General features: G+C 32.5%; 2 protein-coding genes and 1 long non-coding RNA gene across 3 annotated transcripts; 1 reads left to right on the plus strand and 2 right to left on the minus strand.

Annotated features, from left to right (window-relative positions):
• Nucleotides 1-1,229: 1,229 nt before the first annotated feature.
• LOC148768217 (uncharacterized) lies at nt 1,230-1,801 on the minus strand. Its single transcript, XR_016033685.1, has 2 exons — nt 1,622-1,801; nt 1,230-1,499 (listed from the first exon to the last, which is right to left on the minus strand). It is a non-coding gene; the product is annotated as an uncharacterized LOC148768217 (long non-coding RNA).
• A 7,776-nt stretch (nt 1,802-9,577) lies between these two features.
• Nucleotides 9,578-12,620, plus strand: LOC105975453 (putative late blight resistance protein homolog R1A-3). Its single transcript, XM_013000653.2, has one exon. It carries the CDS (start codon nt 9,656-9,658, stop codon nt 12,431-12,433), a length of 2,778 nt encoding a protein of 925 aa, XP_012856107.2. The 5' UTR covers nt 9,578-9,655; the 3' UTR covers nt 12,434-12,620.
• LOC105975917 (inositol oxygenase 1) lies at nt 12,533-15,708 on the minus strand. Its single transcript, XM_013001164.2, has 11 exons — nt 15,401-15,708; nt 14,990-15,092; nt 14,260-14,341; nt 13,965-14,169; nt 13,809-13,868; nt 13,616-13,668; nt 13,396-13,518; nt 13,217-13,286; nt 13,056-13,134; nt 12,885-12,966; nt 12,533-12,779 (listed from the first exon to the last, which is right to left on the minus strand). Exons 1-11 carry the CDS (start codon nt 15,429-15,431, stop codon nt 12,753-12,755), a joined length of 915 nt encoding a protein of 304 aa, XP_012856618.2. The 5' UTR covers nt 15,432-15,708; the 3' UTR covers nt 12,533-12,752.
• Nucleotides 15,709-17,874: the final 2,166 nt, after the last annotated feature.

A 17,874-nucleotide genomic window follows, 5' to 3' on the forward strand; every position in this document is an offset into this window, starting at 1 on the left:
TCCACGCCATGCCAACGATTAACGCAACACTACAACACCGATCTACTCTCGACACGATCCGGTACCCTTTTCGACTTGGCTCCCACATCGTCTCGAGAGTGGGGGGCTTGCGAGACAACTCCCGCGAGGAGCCAACTCCCTCGGCACTACAACCCGCATCGAGACAACTCCCACGAGGAGCCAACTCGCTCGGCACTACAAATCCAACCTTAGAAACACTTAGAGATATTACGAGAATCTATATAGCCTGGCCAGCTTGATTACTCAAATTTCTCTACTTGTTTTCGACGGGTCGTTTATTAAAACGTGGCCACGGTCCAAACATATGTACGACCCACGAGGTCTAACAAGGGGCACGATCCCCATATAAAAAAAAAAAAAATCTTGAGAGCCTGATCCACTCATCAAGTACATCACGCACAAGGCTATATGTAAACACATATAAGCAACGCATCAAACCTTTGACAACGTCAATAACTAAACAACTCCCACGAGGAGATAACAACGCCGACGACTCAAGTAATTTACATCGCGACGTTTTGGTCGCGCTACGCGCCAACGCGCCTTCACTCCCCTCCAACACATGCTCCAACGCGTTTTCGCACACCATCAGGCCTTACGCCAACGAGCGACTACTACAATTTTTACTCTCGACACGATCTGTCACCCATTTCGACATGGCCCCCACATCGACTCGAGAGTGGGGGCTTAATGATATGCCTAATTGGGCCAACCCAATGGACTTACAATTTATTTACCTACTGGGCCACGAGCCCAATATTGAAGACTAATATCACCGAGGCCCAATCACCTTCAAATAAGGTTTGGGCTCAACGATCTCATCTATGGTATAAATAACGATATAATTCATTTGTTAAAGGTACGCCCTATTATCCAAATAAGACTAGGGGTCATATTCTCCCAACTATTTCCATTATCCGCACGTCTGACTTGAGCGTCGGAGGGGTTTCCGCCGGATCAACCCCCGGCCTAGTTCACGTGTTCTATGATCGCAGGTTTCTCAAGGTCATCAAGCTCGTGAGCCAGTGATCCACTCTGCTCTTCCAGCTCATCATATCTCAACTATTTGAGGTGATCTATTTTTAACATCATCAATTGGGAAATTGTACAAGTACAAGGGGGTAAATCGACGAAATTAAGAGTACGAGGGGGTAAAGTGGTTCTTGGGCAGAGTACGAGGGGGTAAAGTGGAATATACCCAAAAAAAAAAATCACTATAAAATGGCACAAATTATTTATTTATAATACATCATGAGAGACACACACATTAAAGATCCAAATCATTTTATTACATCTCCTTATTAATTATTATCAAACAAATAAAAATAAATAAATCAAACAAGCGAAATAATATCTGTTTGGAGGAACTGCTGTTGAGCAGTTTCATGGTGGAACAGGGCAAGCGCAAAGGCAGCATAAGGGCGTGTTTGGCTGGCAACACATGCAAGGACCACATTTCTCTAACATAACACCAAATCCTGCAACATATTATAATTACCAATAAACCCAAATTATGATCTATGATTGAAAGGTACAATATACGAAACTATAGAAATCTTTAAAAGAAAATATATTTCGACGAGAGCAATTACGAATATACCTCGATTAGTTAGTCGAGCCGCGTCGCATGGCATCATTAGTGCAGGAGAAAACACAAGCATGACGATCACAAATGTTGCCATGGCAGTACTGTTTATTGCCATTATTTTTTATAATTAGATAGAAACTAAATTTAATTTAAGTGTTGGAAGAAGCTTAAATGATTCACTAATTTATAATTAGGTTTTTTTGGAATAAAATAAGTTTGAATTCTAATGTTTTGACTAAGTTATTATTTATATATGTATATATATATATATTGAATTAAGGTGCTAATTTTTTTTTTATCAATGAGATCATAGCTGATGTGACTAAAGATTGTGTTTTCACATTGCAAGTCAATGATTATTACTCTATTGATACCTTAAGATAAGTTAAATTAATTACTCTATTGGACTTTTATTTATTTATTTATTTTTATTTTTTATTTACTAGTTTTGAAATAAATGATAGGGGGTGGAGTGTAGGATATGATCCAAGATTTCCTGGTTTTTTTTTTTTTTATTAATATGAAATGGTGTTTGGTTCGGAATTTCTTCATTATTTTTAGCATAATTTGCGGTCACCCCTTGAGGTAATGTTAAATTACGAAACCTCCTCATGTTTGGGTAATTACAATCAGCCTCCTCAACTATGAATCTTCTTACACGTTCATCCTTATGGGGTCAGATTCAATATAATCTTCTAAATTCGTGGAATGTTTATAGTTTGTACTCGTTAGCACTACAATATGATATTTACAAGTCAATAAACACGTTTTAAGAACATCTTGTTTCAAAATGTGGAGTTCCAATTGAGTAAAACGGCTACAAATTGGAGAATATTCCACATAATTTAGAAAATTCCACTAAATTTGACACCGCAAGGGTAGACGTGTAAGAAGATTCACTATTGAGGAAGTGGTTGTAATAAAACAAACACGAGTGTTTTTTTCGTAATTTGACCTTACTTCAGTGGGTGGTCGTAATTTATCCAATTTTATATGATAAAAGAATGAGTGAATACAACTAATCTACTACTTATTTCATGGTTATATCTCTGCTTTAGCATGTCTACTTCTTTATTAATTTCTGGCAAGACTTGAAACAAAGTTGAAATGGTACAAGACTGATACGTATAATTATTAAATTAGTAGAAATAATTAGTCAAATTAATTAGTTAGTGGGTAGTTCAATTTTAGTTAATCATTTCCATAGAAATAGGCTGTTAGTTCATGTTTTAATGTCACGTTAATGCATTTATTTAGTGGGGTTTAGTGGGTTAGTTCATGGGCTATGAATTGTCCTATAAATGGACTATTACGAAGAATGAAAAGTATTATGAAGTTTATCAATCAATTAATCTCCCTTGTCTTCTCTTAATTCTCGTCTCTAATCCTTCTTCTAATTCTCCTCCTAATTTATATCTCTCAATTTCTTCTTAATTCTTGAAACTATGTTTTCTTGCTCAAATTACCACGTAACAAAGACATAGTAAAATATTGAAGAGAAGGTGTTCGATGAAATGCCCTGAGAGAAGAAACACTGCAGAATTCTGATGCAGTCAAGAGGGCTCCTTGGGGTCAGCCTATCTATACTATCTATAAAAGGATGAATATGATTGGGGTTTCTTCCATTTTTTCAATGTCCAAAAATGCCCCTAGGTAATTAAGTTAGTAAACAAATTTAGTAACATAAAATTAATAAATTGATACATCTATGCGTAGTGCATCCACAAATGAATGGTACATGATCAATGTAGTGAGTAACCGATACCACTTATTATACATGGGAATGAGCAAAAGAATTTGAAGAGTTGGGAGAATGAATGATAAAATATACTCTTTAAATACTGGTTTGCTACTATAAAACACATCATATGTGGAGTGGAAAGAAGTGCGATTCTTCACTTTCACATTTCGGTGAACTAATATTCATATTTTGTTTCTATAAGTGCCTTTTTCAATAGTTAGTAATTAAATTTGCAATTCATTTGTTTTTCAATTTTTTGTTGCAGATTAAAAAAAATTGGTGCCCATCACGAAGAAAAGTTTAGCATTGAAATAAACCGGCAACTTCTCTACAAGATGTGCATCAAGAGTTACATGTCGGAATTTTCAGGTTTAAGAAGTTGTTTTGTTCTACAATGTTTCATAATATCGAATTTCCTAGAAATTTTGATTCTTTTTTTCTTCTTATTTAAGTTGAATGAATTTTTAGATTTACAAAGTGATTTTGTTCTTAGAAATGATAGGTTTTTTGTTCTTATTTCGGTTGAAATTTTTATTGGACTTTCCAATAACTTCAAAGAAACTTTCGTTAAAAAAAAACACTTCGGAGAATAACTAAAAGATGAAAAAAAAAATGTACATTATATTTAGAATTATTAATCATTTACAATTACTTTGGCCAGAGGATAAGTTCTCACCATATCAGTCAAGCATAATTTAATTCAAAAGCATTTCACTTATGATTCAAAAAAGTTGTATTCTTATAAAAAAATTAATTTTATAAACGTGAAGCCTAAGTTAAAAATTTAATGAAAAAAAGATAAATGACAGGGTTTATAGGCATTATAATGCATGAAATTGTAAAGACATTTACAATGTGCATTTAATTTAACTATATATCGATGTTAATGATGGATATTGTGTATATATGTGTATAATTTGGAAAAATATTTGATATAGAAGATATAATAGGATTGATTTTAACCAAAATACAAAATGTTATATATAATATGTTATATGAAATATAAGAGTGTTTTAGGGAAAATTACGAAAAATCCCTTGAAGTAAGGTCTAATTATAAAAATCGCCCTCCTATTTGTGAAATCACGAAAACACCCCTAAGCTATGTTGTTGTGTTGCATAGACCCCCTATGGGATTACTTTTGGCGGAATTTTTTTTATTCTATTGAATGTTCATCTGATAATGCAATTTTTGCCCTTGAACATGTGTGATTGCTATTCATATAATGTAATTGTAAGCATATTAATTATTTAGGGGTAAATTGTAATGTATTTAAAAAAATGTTGTTATTTATAACTTTAAAATTATTATGTACTTCTCTTCATTTTACAATTATTAAAAACAGAAAATGTATAAAAAGAACTAAAAATATCTTGTAATATTTCAATATATATATATATATACACACACATATATATGCGCAGAGAGAGAGAGAGAGAGAGAGAGAATATATAAAAAAGAACTAAAAAGTTATCTGTTTTGTAAATTTTTTGTTTCCATTTTTATAACTTTTTATTCAATAAAATTGATTTTAAATATTTTGTAAATATTCTCGTATTTCTTATTTTCTACTGCAAATATTTTCATTATTATAATTAAAATTTTAATAATATTTTAATTTTAAACAAACGAGTGAAGGAGAATTTGTACAAGTACAAGCATCTCGAATTTGTCTTTCTCAAAGGTTGGTGGCGCTATTTGCCAGAGGAGATGTAAGGCTTGTGCGCGGTGGACTCTGCCTACGGGGGGAGTGTGTCGGTCGCATTCTTCGACGATGGTTGTGTGTATGGATAGTTTGGTGGCTTAAGAGCCAAATATGAAAAATTGGTGGTGACGACGGGTTTAAAGCTTGAATAAGGAAATAGAATTAAGATTTCTCTTTTTACTTCTTTCTTTCAGTGAATTGCATTTTGCACCCCAAAAAATGGTAAGGATTGGCGTTTTGCAACCTTAGATTTTGGAATTGGCAAACTACACCCTCAAATTAAATATTTCATGACAAAATGCACCCTACAATTGTTTCTTATGAGATTTTAGCCAAAATATGAATATATCATGATATTTAATATTTAAGAGTTTCAATATTTTTAACAAAAATGATGAGAATTCAACTTAGGACAAACAAAAGCTTATTTCATACAAACAATATTAAAACAACATAAAATGTGAGGTTAGAATATAACTAGAAAACTAATCAATTATTGAGATTTAAAAAATAGAATAAATCACATGAAATATGTAATAAAAATTGTTAACAATGTAGATGTTTTTTGGAGCATAAATTATTACAACCTTTTGAATTACAATAAAGAAATATCACTGTATAAAAAAAATTAGTTCATATATAATTTCAATTTTGATACGAAAACTAACAAAAATAAATCATTATTTATTCCTTTGTGTTTCATTTATAATATAACAAAATAAAAATTTAAAAATATAAAGTACCAAAAAAAACCGCCAAGAAAGAATATATTTGTATGCTAAAATATGGTGATATATTGACCTTTTGATTAAAATATCACAAGAGATATGTGTAGGGTGCATTTTCCCATGCGATATGCAATTTGATGGTGCAATTTGCCAATTTCAATTTTTAAGTGTGCAAAGTGCCAATCCATGCTATTTTAGGGTGTAAAACGCAATTCAACCTCTTTCTTCCAAAAGATATTAGAGAAATTGTGAATATATTATTTTTTTCGTGAAACGTAACACAGTAGGGAAATTTTTTAAGACGACAACATACCTCAAGGAAATTTTCATAACTACGCAAACATTGAAGGTTTTACGTACTTAGACCTTACTTCAAGGGAGTTATCGTAATTTACTTTTTTTAAATAACCGAAGGGTAAAATGGACAAAACACATCTTTTGTGAATTAAAACGACCAAATACTGGTTAGAGAGGGATTTTCGTAATTATGCAAACATGAGAGGGATTTTCTTAATTTGGTCTTATCCTAGGGGATTTCTCGTAATTTGTCCAAGTGTTTTATGTTAATAAGATTAATCGATTACCAACCTAATTCATCTTTAAATGATGGAATCATTAACGAATTGCTAACATATACTCCCTCCTTCCACAATTATTGTTGTTTTGGCCAATAATTTGTTTCCCCTTTTATTTGACTTTTTAAATTTCCAAAGCAAAACATTTGTTTTCTTTCCATTCTTGCCCTTGTCATTAATTGTTCCAATTCTTTACGTTACAGTTTGTTTAATAAATTGATGAAAATTTATTCAGAGAGAAAAGAGCAATCTTGGATTTCCCTATCAAATTAAAGGCTAATTAATGAATTTCTTAGTTTGTGTGAGAAATCCTTAAACGTCAATTAATTAGGAATGGAGGGAGTATTATTTTTGAAATGGTGAAGACATAAAGTACAAAGAATTAAGTTTACAACGTCTAATGAATTGTATTTCCTTACTGCATTAGATACCAATGTATTTAACTAGAAGAAGAGATTTGAAGGGCAAAATCCAATAAGAAAATAACAAGTAAATAACATTTTTTAATAATGATGATGAGGTACTTCCAAGGATTTGAAGAAAGGGACACAAAAGAGAGAGCATTTAAATCATTAGAGTAAACATAAAAAAAACGGTATCATGATTACATATGGATAAAAGGTATGATATGTTTATGTATTGCACTATTAAAATTAGATTTATTTAAAATAATTATCAATGTACTTTATTTACATATTTTGAATATATATACATATTGATCAAAAATATCATAGACAATATTTTGAAAACAAATAAATTAATACTAATACGAGACGTGCAACGCACGTCCACCTTTCTAGTTCATGGAAAACAGGAAGGAAGCAAGGCAGATAGATCAATTGAAAATTAGCATACAAGCCACGTAATTGGCCGAACAGTTTGCAAAACTACCTTTCGAACGAGAGACGAAATAACTCGTATTCATTTGATGATGCTGAATTAACATGTTAGTTTTGTTTGCTCTAGCTTGTGTGTATATTCATTGATTACAAACTTTACAAGTAACCATTTCAATTAGTAAAAATAAAGAAACAAAAATAAAAAATAAAAAAATCGAACGATAATTACACGAGTTTGTTAGTTCGAACTCATGTTGAAGAAGTTGATTTCCTCGATATGAAATACCATAAGAAAAACACTAATATAAGTGAAAAAAAGCAAAGCATTTTATTCATACACGTGGTATTATTATTACATCACTATTTCACTGTGACACCGAGAATTCGTGTAATATAAGTCATTGTTCGACAATTATAAAAATGCAAGGAAAATAGTTAAATGATCATGGATCGTACGTGATTCTCAGACGACTGAACCATAATATATAGAGGAAGATCAACAAACACAACAAGTGCAGAAGTAGGTTTCATACGGTGGAGGTGCACAACACTCACAAAGCCCTCGAGGACATATAGCCCCTGAAATTACGCCTGTCGGATAAAATAAAAAATAAAATAAAAAATTACACATACATATAAAATAAATCATTTTCTTTAAAAAAAAAAATTCAGATGATGAGAATTACTGTTTTGAAGAACGATTGCAGCAGCTTCACAGATAGGTATCGTCGGAGATGAAACGAAAGCGAAAATGAGTATTGTGACTATGGTAGACCTCAAATTGTTGCTTGCCATGGCAATTGATGGAACAAATACTCCTAAATTATAAGACAAAAGTGAATTAGTTTCTTAAATGGTATTACTTGTTATTAGTGGGGCATGAGTTCTATTTATGGAAGGAATCATGTTGTTTTATCGATTTTTTTGATTGACGAGAGAGTCCGCAACCATTCGAAGTGTATTGGATAGTAATATAAACCCTGTTCTCGTGCAATAGTTCGCAAACTGCACCTGAAGTATAAATCACGTTAGGTTAACCATGTTTGGCGAGTTCAACCTAAAAAGTGTTGGCAATGAGATTGGAACTCACGCCGAATTATATCGCACTATTTAGGTAGGTTGATAAACTTGATTGATGAATAATTCCAAGTTCCAACTATCTTTTAGACCGGGCCATGCAACAAAGAAGTTAGGCTGCCAAACAATGGCTAAGGCAAAATAGTGTGTTATCACAAACTATAGATCCAAAGACTTCAACATTCAAACAAATCTTCAATTAATTTAACTTGTTCACAACCACTTTAAATATATTCAAATTCCAAAAATATTATTTCTACAATAACAATACTGTAAGTTTGAATATCATTGCCAATATTTTTAGGTCGAGGTCGTTACGCATGGTTAGCATAATGATTTACATTTCTCGTGCAGTTTGCGAGCTATTGCACGAGAACACAGTTTATATTATTCAAATACACTTCGAATGGTTGCGAACTCTCTTGTACATCAATTAAAAAAAAATCGATAAAACGACATGATTGATTCCTTCTATAAATAGAACTCATGCTCCACTAATAACAAGTAATACAATTTAGAGCACACCACTGCTAGTAATAACTAAATTGCCATTGCAAGCAACAATTTGAGGTCTACCATGGTCACAATACTCATTTTCGCTTTCGTTTTATCTCCGACGATACCTATTAGTGAAGCTTCCGTAATCTTTCCCGATCCCGGTTATTCTCATCCGATCCTCTTTAATGTCTTCTTTTATTTATTATTCCACGCCAAAATGTCTTCCGTATGATATTTTATTATCGATTGCGTAGAGGAATATATTTCGATCATATTCGATTATATAATAAGCTGTACTATAATTTTATTCGAAAACATAGCAAATGTAACCAATGTAAATTCTTCAAATATGCCATTCCAATAATGATTTTATTTTATATATGTGTAATTTTATTTTATTTTACTTTTTATCCTTCAGGGGTAATTTTAGGGGCCACGTGTCCTCAGGGGGTATTATATAAAAAAAAATTGTACAATATTATGGCCCGCCTCCCTGAGTTAATGTCAATTTGTTTATTGAACTATTCTTGCATAGGTGTAAAAAAGGGTTAATTAATGATCTTGAACCAATACATAAATCTGCAAGCTCGCAAACAATGAAGAGCAGGTGTTCGATGAAATGCCTGAAAGAGGAAACACTGTGCAATATTCTAATGCAGTCAAGAGGACTCCTTGATTGGGTCAACCTATTCAAGGAAAACATCAAGGAAACAGCCACATAATTAATGGAAAACAATTGCCTAGTCGTCTTCTCCACATGCACATCACTACTTTCTTTGTCAATTGGTGGTGAGTTGACTTGTACTAATGAAAATCAAGAACATTTTTTCACAATAGTATTGTTGTTTGTATCTGTGTCAAAGAAGATTGAGATAAAAAAAAAATGGCTCATGCTGCTCTTGTTTCAGTTCTTCAACTTCTTGACCAGACAACACACACACATCAATTTCACAGCGTCTCTTGTGTCAAACAACAGGTTGAAACTTTGATCGAGAAGTTCTGTTTCTTGCAATCTTTCCTCGAAGACGACTCTCCGAAAAGCCAATATGTAAAGAACACGTACCTCGAGAGAAGAATCAGAGAAGCGGCTTATAAAGTACAAGACATCATCGAATTCAATGTCCTGAATCAGCTCTGCCCCGAAAGAGACGAAAGCCCCCCAAGAAGCCCTCCTCCTCCTCCTCCTCCTCCTCCTCCTCCTCCTCCTCCTCCTCCCGAGGCTTCGCATACTCGGACTGTTAAGAAGCCTTCTTGGAGATTACTTTTCACTCTCCAAAAGTTCTTGTTTTTACAGAAGCAAATCACGAAAAACGTCGAAAATGGTGCTAATTATGTCGAAAAGCCGACCGAAAATAGTGCTGACAAAATCAAAAAGTTGAATGTGGTGGATGAAGTTTGTTCCATTGTCGAAGAGGTGATGAAGATCAAGCAAAGTCAAAACACCGAACATATTTTCCAGGTCACCAGAAATTATTCCGCGGAAGTTAATTCACCGAGAAAAACGACTATGGTGGGATTCGATGAAGATCTGATGGAGATAAAGGATCAGCTATGTGGAGATTCATCGAAGCTCCAAATCATTCCAATTGTTGGAATGGGAGGAATTGGTAAGACTACTTTAGCCACCAATATATTTCACGATCCATTAATCGAGTATCACTTTCATATTCGTGCATGGGCAACAATATCACAGCGTTATAATATCCGTGAAATTATTAGATCACTCTTAAGTTCGATTTCTACAAACACCGATAAATTGAGTCGAGAAACGGAGGATCGAGAAATGGAATTGGCAGTGTGTTTGTATAAAAGCTTGAAGGGGAGGAAGTTTCTCATTGTATTGGATGATATATGGAGCACCGAAGCTTGGGATGATATAAAGATGCTATTTCCAGATGATCGTAACGGAAGTAGGATCGTCTTGACAACTAGGCTAGTGGATGTGGCGGTTTACGCCAACTCATCCGGCCCTTTACATCATATTCAATTCTTGAACGAGGATCAAAGCTGGAATCTTCTTCGAGAGAAGGTATTTGCAGAGGAAATCTGTCCTCCCGAATTGGAAGAAATCGGAAAATTAATCGCAAGAAATTGTCGTGGGCTCCCTCTTTCGATTGTTGTGGTTGCGGGGATTCTTTCGAGGGTCAACAAAACACGATATAAGTGGGAGAATATTGCAAGAGACGTAAGTTCAGCTGTGACACGTGTAAACGATGAGCATTTCTCATCGGAGATACTGTCTTTGAGTTACGACCATTTGCCTCATCATCTAAGAGCATGCTTCCTATACATGGGAAATTTTCCGGAGGACTACGAAATCCCGGTTTTTAAGGTTATTACATTGTGGGTAGCCGAAGGGTTTCTAAAACCGATACCGTCGAAAAGTTCGGAAGAAGTTGCAGAAGAGTACTTAAAGGATCTTGTGAAGAGAAGCCTGGTTTTAGTCACTAAAAGGAGATCCAATGGCGGATTCAGATTCTGCAGGATCCATGATCTATTGAGAGATCTCTGCATACGAAAAGCCGACGAAGAGAACTTCTTTCACTTTATTAACGGGATTCAATACACGGTGGAGGACAAACGCCGTCTCTGTTTTTCGAAGGCATTCGAGTCTTATCATTTCAAGAATGCGAATACTGCTATTCGTTCGCCCCTCCGCTCCGTTTTTAGCTGTTATTACAACGAAAGGGTAACGGGTTTTAGCCTATTGAGAGTTCTTGATGTTCTAGAAGTAGTCTTCGAGTCGTTTCCCGTTGAACTACTGGAACTGTTTCATCTGAGGTATATTGCTTTCTCGACGGGGTTTATTCGTCACTGCACGCTCCCTCCTTCGCTGCCTAAGCTTCGGAATCTTCAGACATTAATTGTCGGTTCATCCGTGACTTTCGGAATAACTGATCGCATGGTAGCTGCACAACTACCAATTTGGGAGATGCCACAGTTAAGACATCTTGTCTTTCTTAACATAACCTTGTCTCCTTTTCCTTGTGAAACAGATAAGGAATTCGCCGTCTTAAAAAACCTACAAACACTTTCGAGAGTGAGAAATTTCAGGTTCACTCGCGAGGCAGTTGAAATGATTCCGAATCTAAAAAAACTAAAGCTCATCTACATGGGGCAATCCCACGTGCACATGTCTGTTTACGAGCTCGAAAACCTCGTACATATCCAAAAACTCGAGACGTTGAATCTCAAATTCCAAACCTCTTCCGATTGGTGGAGAAATCCTGTTCCAGTGAGGTTCGGTCTACCCCTTAATCTCAGGAAGTTGACTTTGAGTGGGTGTGGACTTTCGTCGGAAGATATGACCGTGATTGGCTCGTTGGCTTATCTTGAAGTGCTGAAGCTGCTGAATGTGAGTGTGGTAGGTGCATTGTGGGAGGTTGCGGAGGAGGAATATTCTTGTCTGAGATTCTTGATGATGGAGTGGCTCGATATCAAGAATTGGTTAGCGGAAAGCGGTTGCTTTCCGAGCCTCGAGCGGCTCGTGATTAGGCATTGTTCGGCTTTGGAGAATATTCCGTCTGGGATCGGACAAACACCGACGCTTCGTGTGATTGAGGTGGATGATAGTGAGATGGCTGCAGATTCAGCGGAAGAGATACTTGAAGAGCAACGAGACCTCGGAAACGATGATCTTCAAGTTCGTTTCGGACATTAAAACCTTTTTCGTTGATGTTATTTTATTTTTTTTTTAATTTTTTTTTTTTGTGTTTGAAGCAAAATTTTGCTGAAGAAATATTTGAATGAAGAAAAAATGTGATACAAAACAAATTATGTAATATTAAATATTAATTTTATTTATTACATTTTCCAGAAATACAGGATAGAACATTATTTGGTTGAAAGACAGAATCTGCTAAAAAGCACTTCACTATATATAATATAAGAGAGCATGAAAACTCATTATTGTTTTACATTATAACTTATAAGCTTTTAACTTCTCCAGGCAATCCAGATTTTTCGAGGTCTTAAGCATTTCACCATCTCAGTTTTTCGGGAAAATACTGTCGAAAAAAATAAATAAATAAATAAATTACCAATTAATTGAATATAAGAAAAGCAAGATTTTTTTTCGTAAATCTATATATATATATATATATATATTGTACCTTTTGAATGAGAGAAAGGTAATACGGTTTCACTTTCTCCACATCGACCCGAACCTTGCTCTTGCTGTACAAATCATATTTGCTGCAAACCGAAAAATCAACAATAAAAAAAACGTGCATATTCGAAAATTGCTAATTTCAACGACAAAATCAAGAAAGCGAACACTTTACTTGAAAACGTGAAGCCATTTCAAATTCTCCTCGTCTTCCTCGTTCATCAAGTGCTTGTACGCTCCCGATTTATGCAATGCTGCACCACAAAATAACTTATTCAAAAACTATTCGAATATTTTTCTCTTTTTTTCCGCTAAAAATGGATTTCTTTTACTCACCGTAAAACGAGTGGTATCTTATGATAAAAAGGCCGGCCGAGGGCAAAGTTGACTTGTTTTCTTTCGCCACCTGAAAAAAAATAGGATTCGAAGATTGATAGACCTATTTATTTGATTTATTATTCAATACCAAAACTAAAAAAAATAATACTAAAATTATTCGATTTAATTAAATTTACCAAATACATATAGTCGTCGTGCCCCCACGACATGGACACTTTGTCAAGTCCACAGCCTTTCTCATAAACTCCGAACTTAGTATTATACGCATGGTTATTGTAGTCGGGATTTTCGTTGAAGTACTGCAACAAAAAACAAAATAAAATTCAAAAAATTGTTATTATTAATATTATTCGTCTTATTTTCTTTTTTAACTTTTAATCGAGCAACGAGAAAGACCTTGTGGTGAACAATGGACTCGTCGAACGCACATCCAACCGGAAACGTATCACCTACAACACAATACATACATAACACATTCACATTACTATTATCATTATTACTCAATATCCATCATTAAAATAAAACGAACAAAACATCGAAAACGGACTAAAATCAAATACAAATTGCATCACACTATCAATTAATTTACCTACAACAGCCCATTGTGGAAGCTCCCCAAAGCTAGGAAGAAGAAGAACCTTCCCAAGATCTAAACACAACACAAGGGAAAACAATTTTAATCAATTAATGACCATTTTGCCCCTCGGAAATAAAATTAATGACAAGGGTATTTTAGTCAATGTACCGTGGATGAGACCGGTCAAATGGAGCCAATCTTCATTAGGGTAATCTCTTCTAATTGCTTCAGCTGTTTGAAGCAAATGTTGAATTTGAGGTTCATCCAAATCAGGGTCACTTTCGTCCACAACATTATTTAGTAGCTCACAGCATTCCCATATGCTCATTTCAACTTTGTCCAATTTACCATATTCTCCTCTCATTTTCTTCACCTGTTAGTTAATTAATTTAAATAAAAAAATTATTTAATGATAAAAAAAAATAGAAATAAAAAAAATATTTTCTTGAATAATGTAACTTACAAAGTCATAGGTTTGGTGGATGTGTTGGGTTTTGTAGAAAGTCTCCACCCCTTGTTGCCTTTCACTTTCAGCATCATAGTCTCTGTTTTGACATAGAAATAATAATATTTCTGAATATTCATTTGCAAATAAAAAAAAATGTAGAAATTGTATAAGGGGTTGTTTGGGATATGGACCAAACAAATGTTTAGGCCCATAAAATATTTGGACTCGAGGGATTAATTAAATTTTCAATTTTGTCCCAAGTCCAAAGATGTAAAATACAATTTTTGTCCCTCGAGTTCGCACTAATTTCACATTAAGTCCTCCGCGTTCACAAAAAAAAAAAAAACAAATTTGACCTTCATGTTTTAAAAATTCCAAACACTTTTAATTTTTTCCTTCAATTTTCTGTTACTACTAACGGAATCAAGTATGGCCTTAATAATTGATGAAAAAAAGGCTAAAAATGTTGAATTATTGAAAACATGAGAGACCATATGTAATTTTTCTGAACATGAGCACCAAATATGAAATCAGTGCAAAATTGAGGGACGAAAACTGTAATTTTCCCTGAATTATTCAAAGTCAAACCATATTATACTTATGGCATAGATGAGTCCATATTCAATCATCATAAATTACATTCTTGAAGCAAAGAATTTATTTAGTTTCAATTAAGTATTATTTAATCAAGTTTTAGGTGCATAATTAAATGATTAAAAGTGATTATTGAAGGAGAAAAAAGGACCTAAAGTTATGGCCAAAAGAATTGGCATGTGGCAAAACAAATCCTCCATCCAAAACCAAATCCTTTTCTGAGTTTGGAACCTTCTTTTCCTCCACTTCAATTCCTGTTTTTTTTTTTTTCCCAGGCACAATAATAATCAAACAAAAAATTCTAAATAATTTTAAATGCTAAATAAATAAATAAATTTCGCAAAAGTACCAATATTCAGAAAAACAATTGAAAAAAAGGGATAAACTTCAAATATAGAGAAAATAATCAAAGAAACCATGGATCTGAAGACTGAAGAGAAATAATCATTAAAATCAATATAACATAACTGCGATTATTTTGCTTAATTTAATTAATAGAGAGAGAAAGGATCAAGAATTACTTATGAGGAAAAAATAATTAAAAAGAAAGAAAGAAAATTACCAAAGTCAGGCTGATGAATGAGAATAGTCATCCTGAATTAATAATAAAGATTAATAAAAATATGAGGAATTGAAGAGAGGAAAAGAATGCAGGACAATTAATTGAATTGTGAGAAAAGGTAAAAAGAAAGGGCATTATTTATAATTGCCGGAGAGTCCTTCCCTGTGAATTCGGAACCAACAAGTCCTTCCCTGAAAATCTTTCACTCTTTCTTTTACATCTTTATTTTTTTTATTTTATTATTATTATTAAAAATACTATTAAATTCAACTAAAATGGTTAACTTAAAAAAGGATAGAGAAAAACCTACTCATGCAGCGGCGAATTTTTATTTATTTAATTGTGTGGGTCCCACATTGACTCAGACTTGCGTCGGATACCACATTCCTTCTGAATTACGTTGTTCCAGGGTGGGGCCCGCTGACGTGGATTACAGTCAAGGATGGATTAAACTGGATAAAATTTTATTATTACTAACGGTAATAAATAATAGCTGTAGGAGTGGTGGTAAAATTAGGAAAAAAATAATATTGCACATTTTGGGGAAATTAATTATTGACAAAATTAATTAATTTACAAATCAGGACTACGTAGTCGTATTGTATACTAGCAGTACAGCTCATAGTTGCAGAAAAAAAAAATTCAGACACGTGAAGATATCGGGGCAATTTTTTTTTTGGTGTTGTTTTTTATCGTAGTTTTTAAAATGGGGTTGTTTGGGGGGGTGTAACCGAATTGGGGTTGGACGCCACCCACCACGGCGGCACCGGCAGGAGACGCCAGCTCCAACGACGTCTTCTCATTAAATATTAATATTTAATATTTAAAGACGCCACCGGTGGTGGCGTCTTTTCTTTAAATATTAATATTTTAATATTATAATATTATAATATTATAATATTTTAATATTATAATATTATAATATTATAATATTTTAATATTATAATATTATAATATTATAATATTTTAATATTTTAAATATTTATATTAATATTTTAATATTTTAATATTATAATATTATAATATTTTAATATTTTAATATTTTAATATTTTAAATATTTATATTAATATTTTTAATATTTTCTGATTTTTAAATATTTTTACAAAATAAAACATTAATGTTAGTATTATTTATTACATTTTATATATTTTCTCCATTAGTGTTAAATTAATCATTGTTTATATTTATCTAATCAATACAATAAAATAGTGTACAATCTTAAAAAACATGTAGACAAAAACAAAGGAGTTCTAGAAAATAAAAGAGTTATATAAAATAAATAGGTCCAATAAAATAATTATATAAAATAATTAGGTCCAAAATGAGTAAAAAAAATAAAATTGGCACTATGAAGTCAGTGCCATATATATATATATATATATATATATATATATATATATATATATATATATATATATATATATATATATATATATATATATATATATATATATTTGCTTGTTATTTTATATTTTTTTTTTCAAATTACTCAAAAAACCAATATACATATTTTACAAATATCAATAAACAACACCCTTGATTTTTTTTTTTTATTAGGGTATTTGAAGAAATTAACACAAAATAGGTACATATTTCTAAAATTTAATCAAATTATAATAAATCAATCCAAAATATGATCATTAAAGTTAAACCAGAAAATATAATTTCATACTTCAAACTGCCACTATTAATTGGTCAAATTTTGCGGCACGATTTCTTCCCTTCCGGTTAGTACATTCTATTGAATTTTATAAAAAAAATATTAATTTATTGGAAAACCAAAATGCAAAAACGGACAAGATTGTACACTATTTTATTGTGTTCATTAGATAAATATATGCAATGATAATTTAACACTAATGGATAAAATATATAAAATGTAATAAATTTTAATACTAATATTAATGTTTTATTTTGTAAAAAAAATTAAAAATCAGAAAATATTAAAATATTAATATAAATATTTAAAATATTAAAATATTAAAATATTATAATATTATAATATTATATTATTATAATAATATAATATTATAATATTAAAATATTAAAATATTAATATTTAAAGAGAAGACGCCACCACCGGTGGCGTCTTCTACGGAGACGCCGTTGGAGCTGGCGTCTCCTGCCGGTGCCGCCGTGGTGGGTGGCGTCCAACCCCAATTTGGTTACACCCCCCAAAACAACCCCATTTTAAAAACTACAATTAAAAACAACACCAAAAAAAAAATTGCCCCTGAAGATATCATATTGTTTTTTAGACAATCGAGTTTAGTCCAATTCCCAATATATTCGACACTAAATTCAATAAAAATGCTTAACAGAAAAGCAAAATAGTGATGTATCTCAATTGTGCCACGACAACCTCTCATCGTACCCCCATCAATATTAATTAGTTTTAAGGTGCAAGTGGAATTGGAAATTGGAACTTGTTTTATTGGCATTATACGGACAAATAATAACCATAAATCATATT

The sequence above is a fragment of the Erythranthe guttata genome, chromosome 9 (genome assembly GCF_056151865.1).
Source record: "Erythranthe guttata isolate IM_541 chromosome 9, IM_541, whole genome shotgun sequence".
Lineage (NCBI taxonomy): Eukaryota > Viridiplantae > Streptophyta > Magnoliopsida > Lamiales > Phrymaceae > Erythranthe > Erythranthe guttata.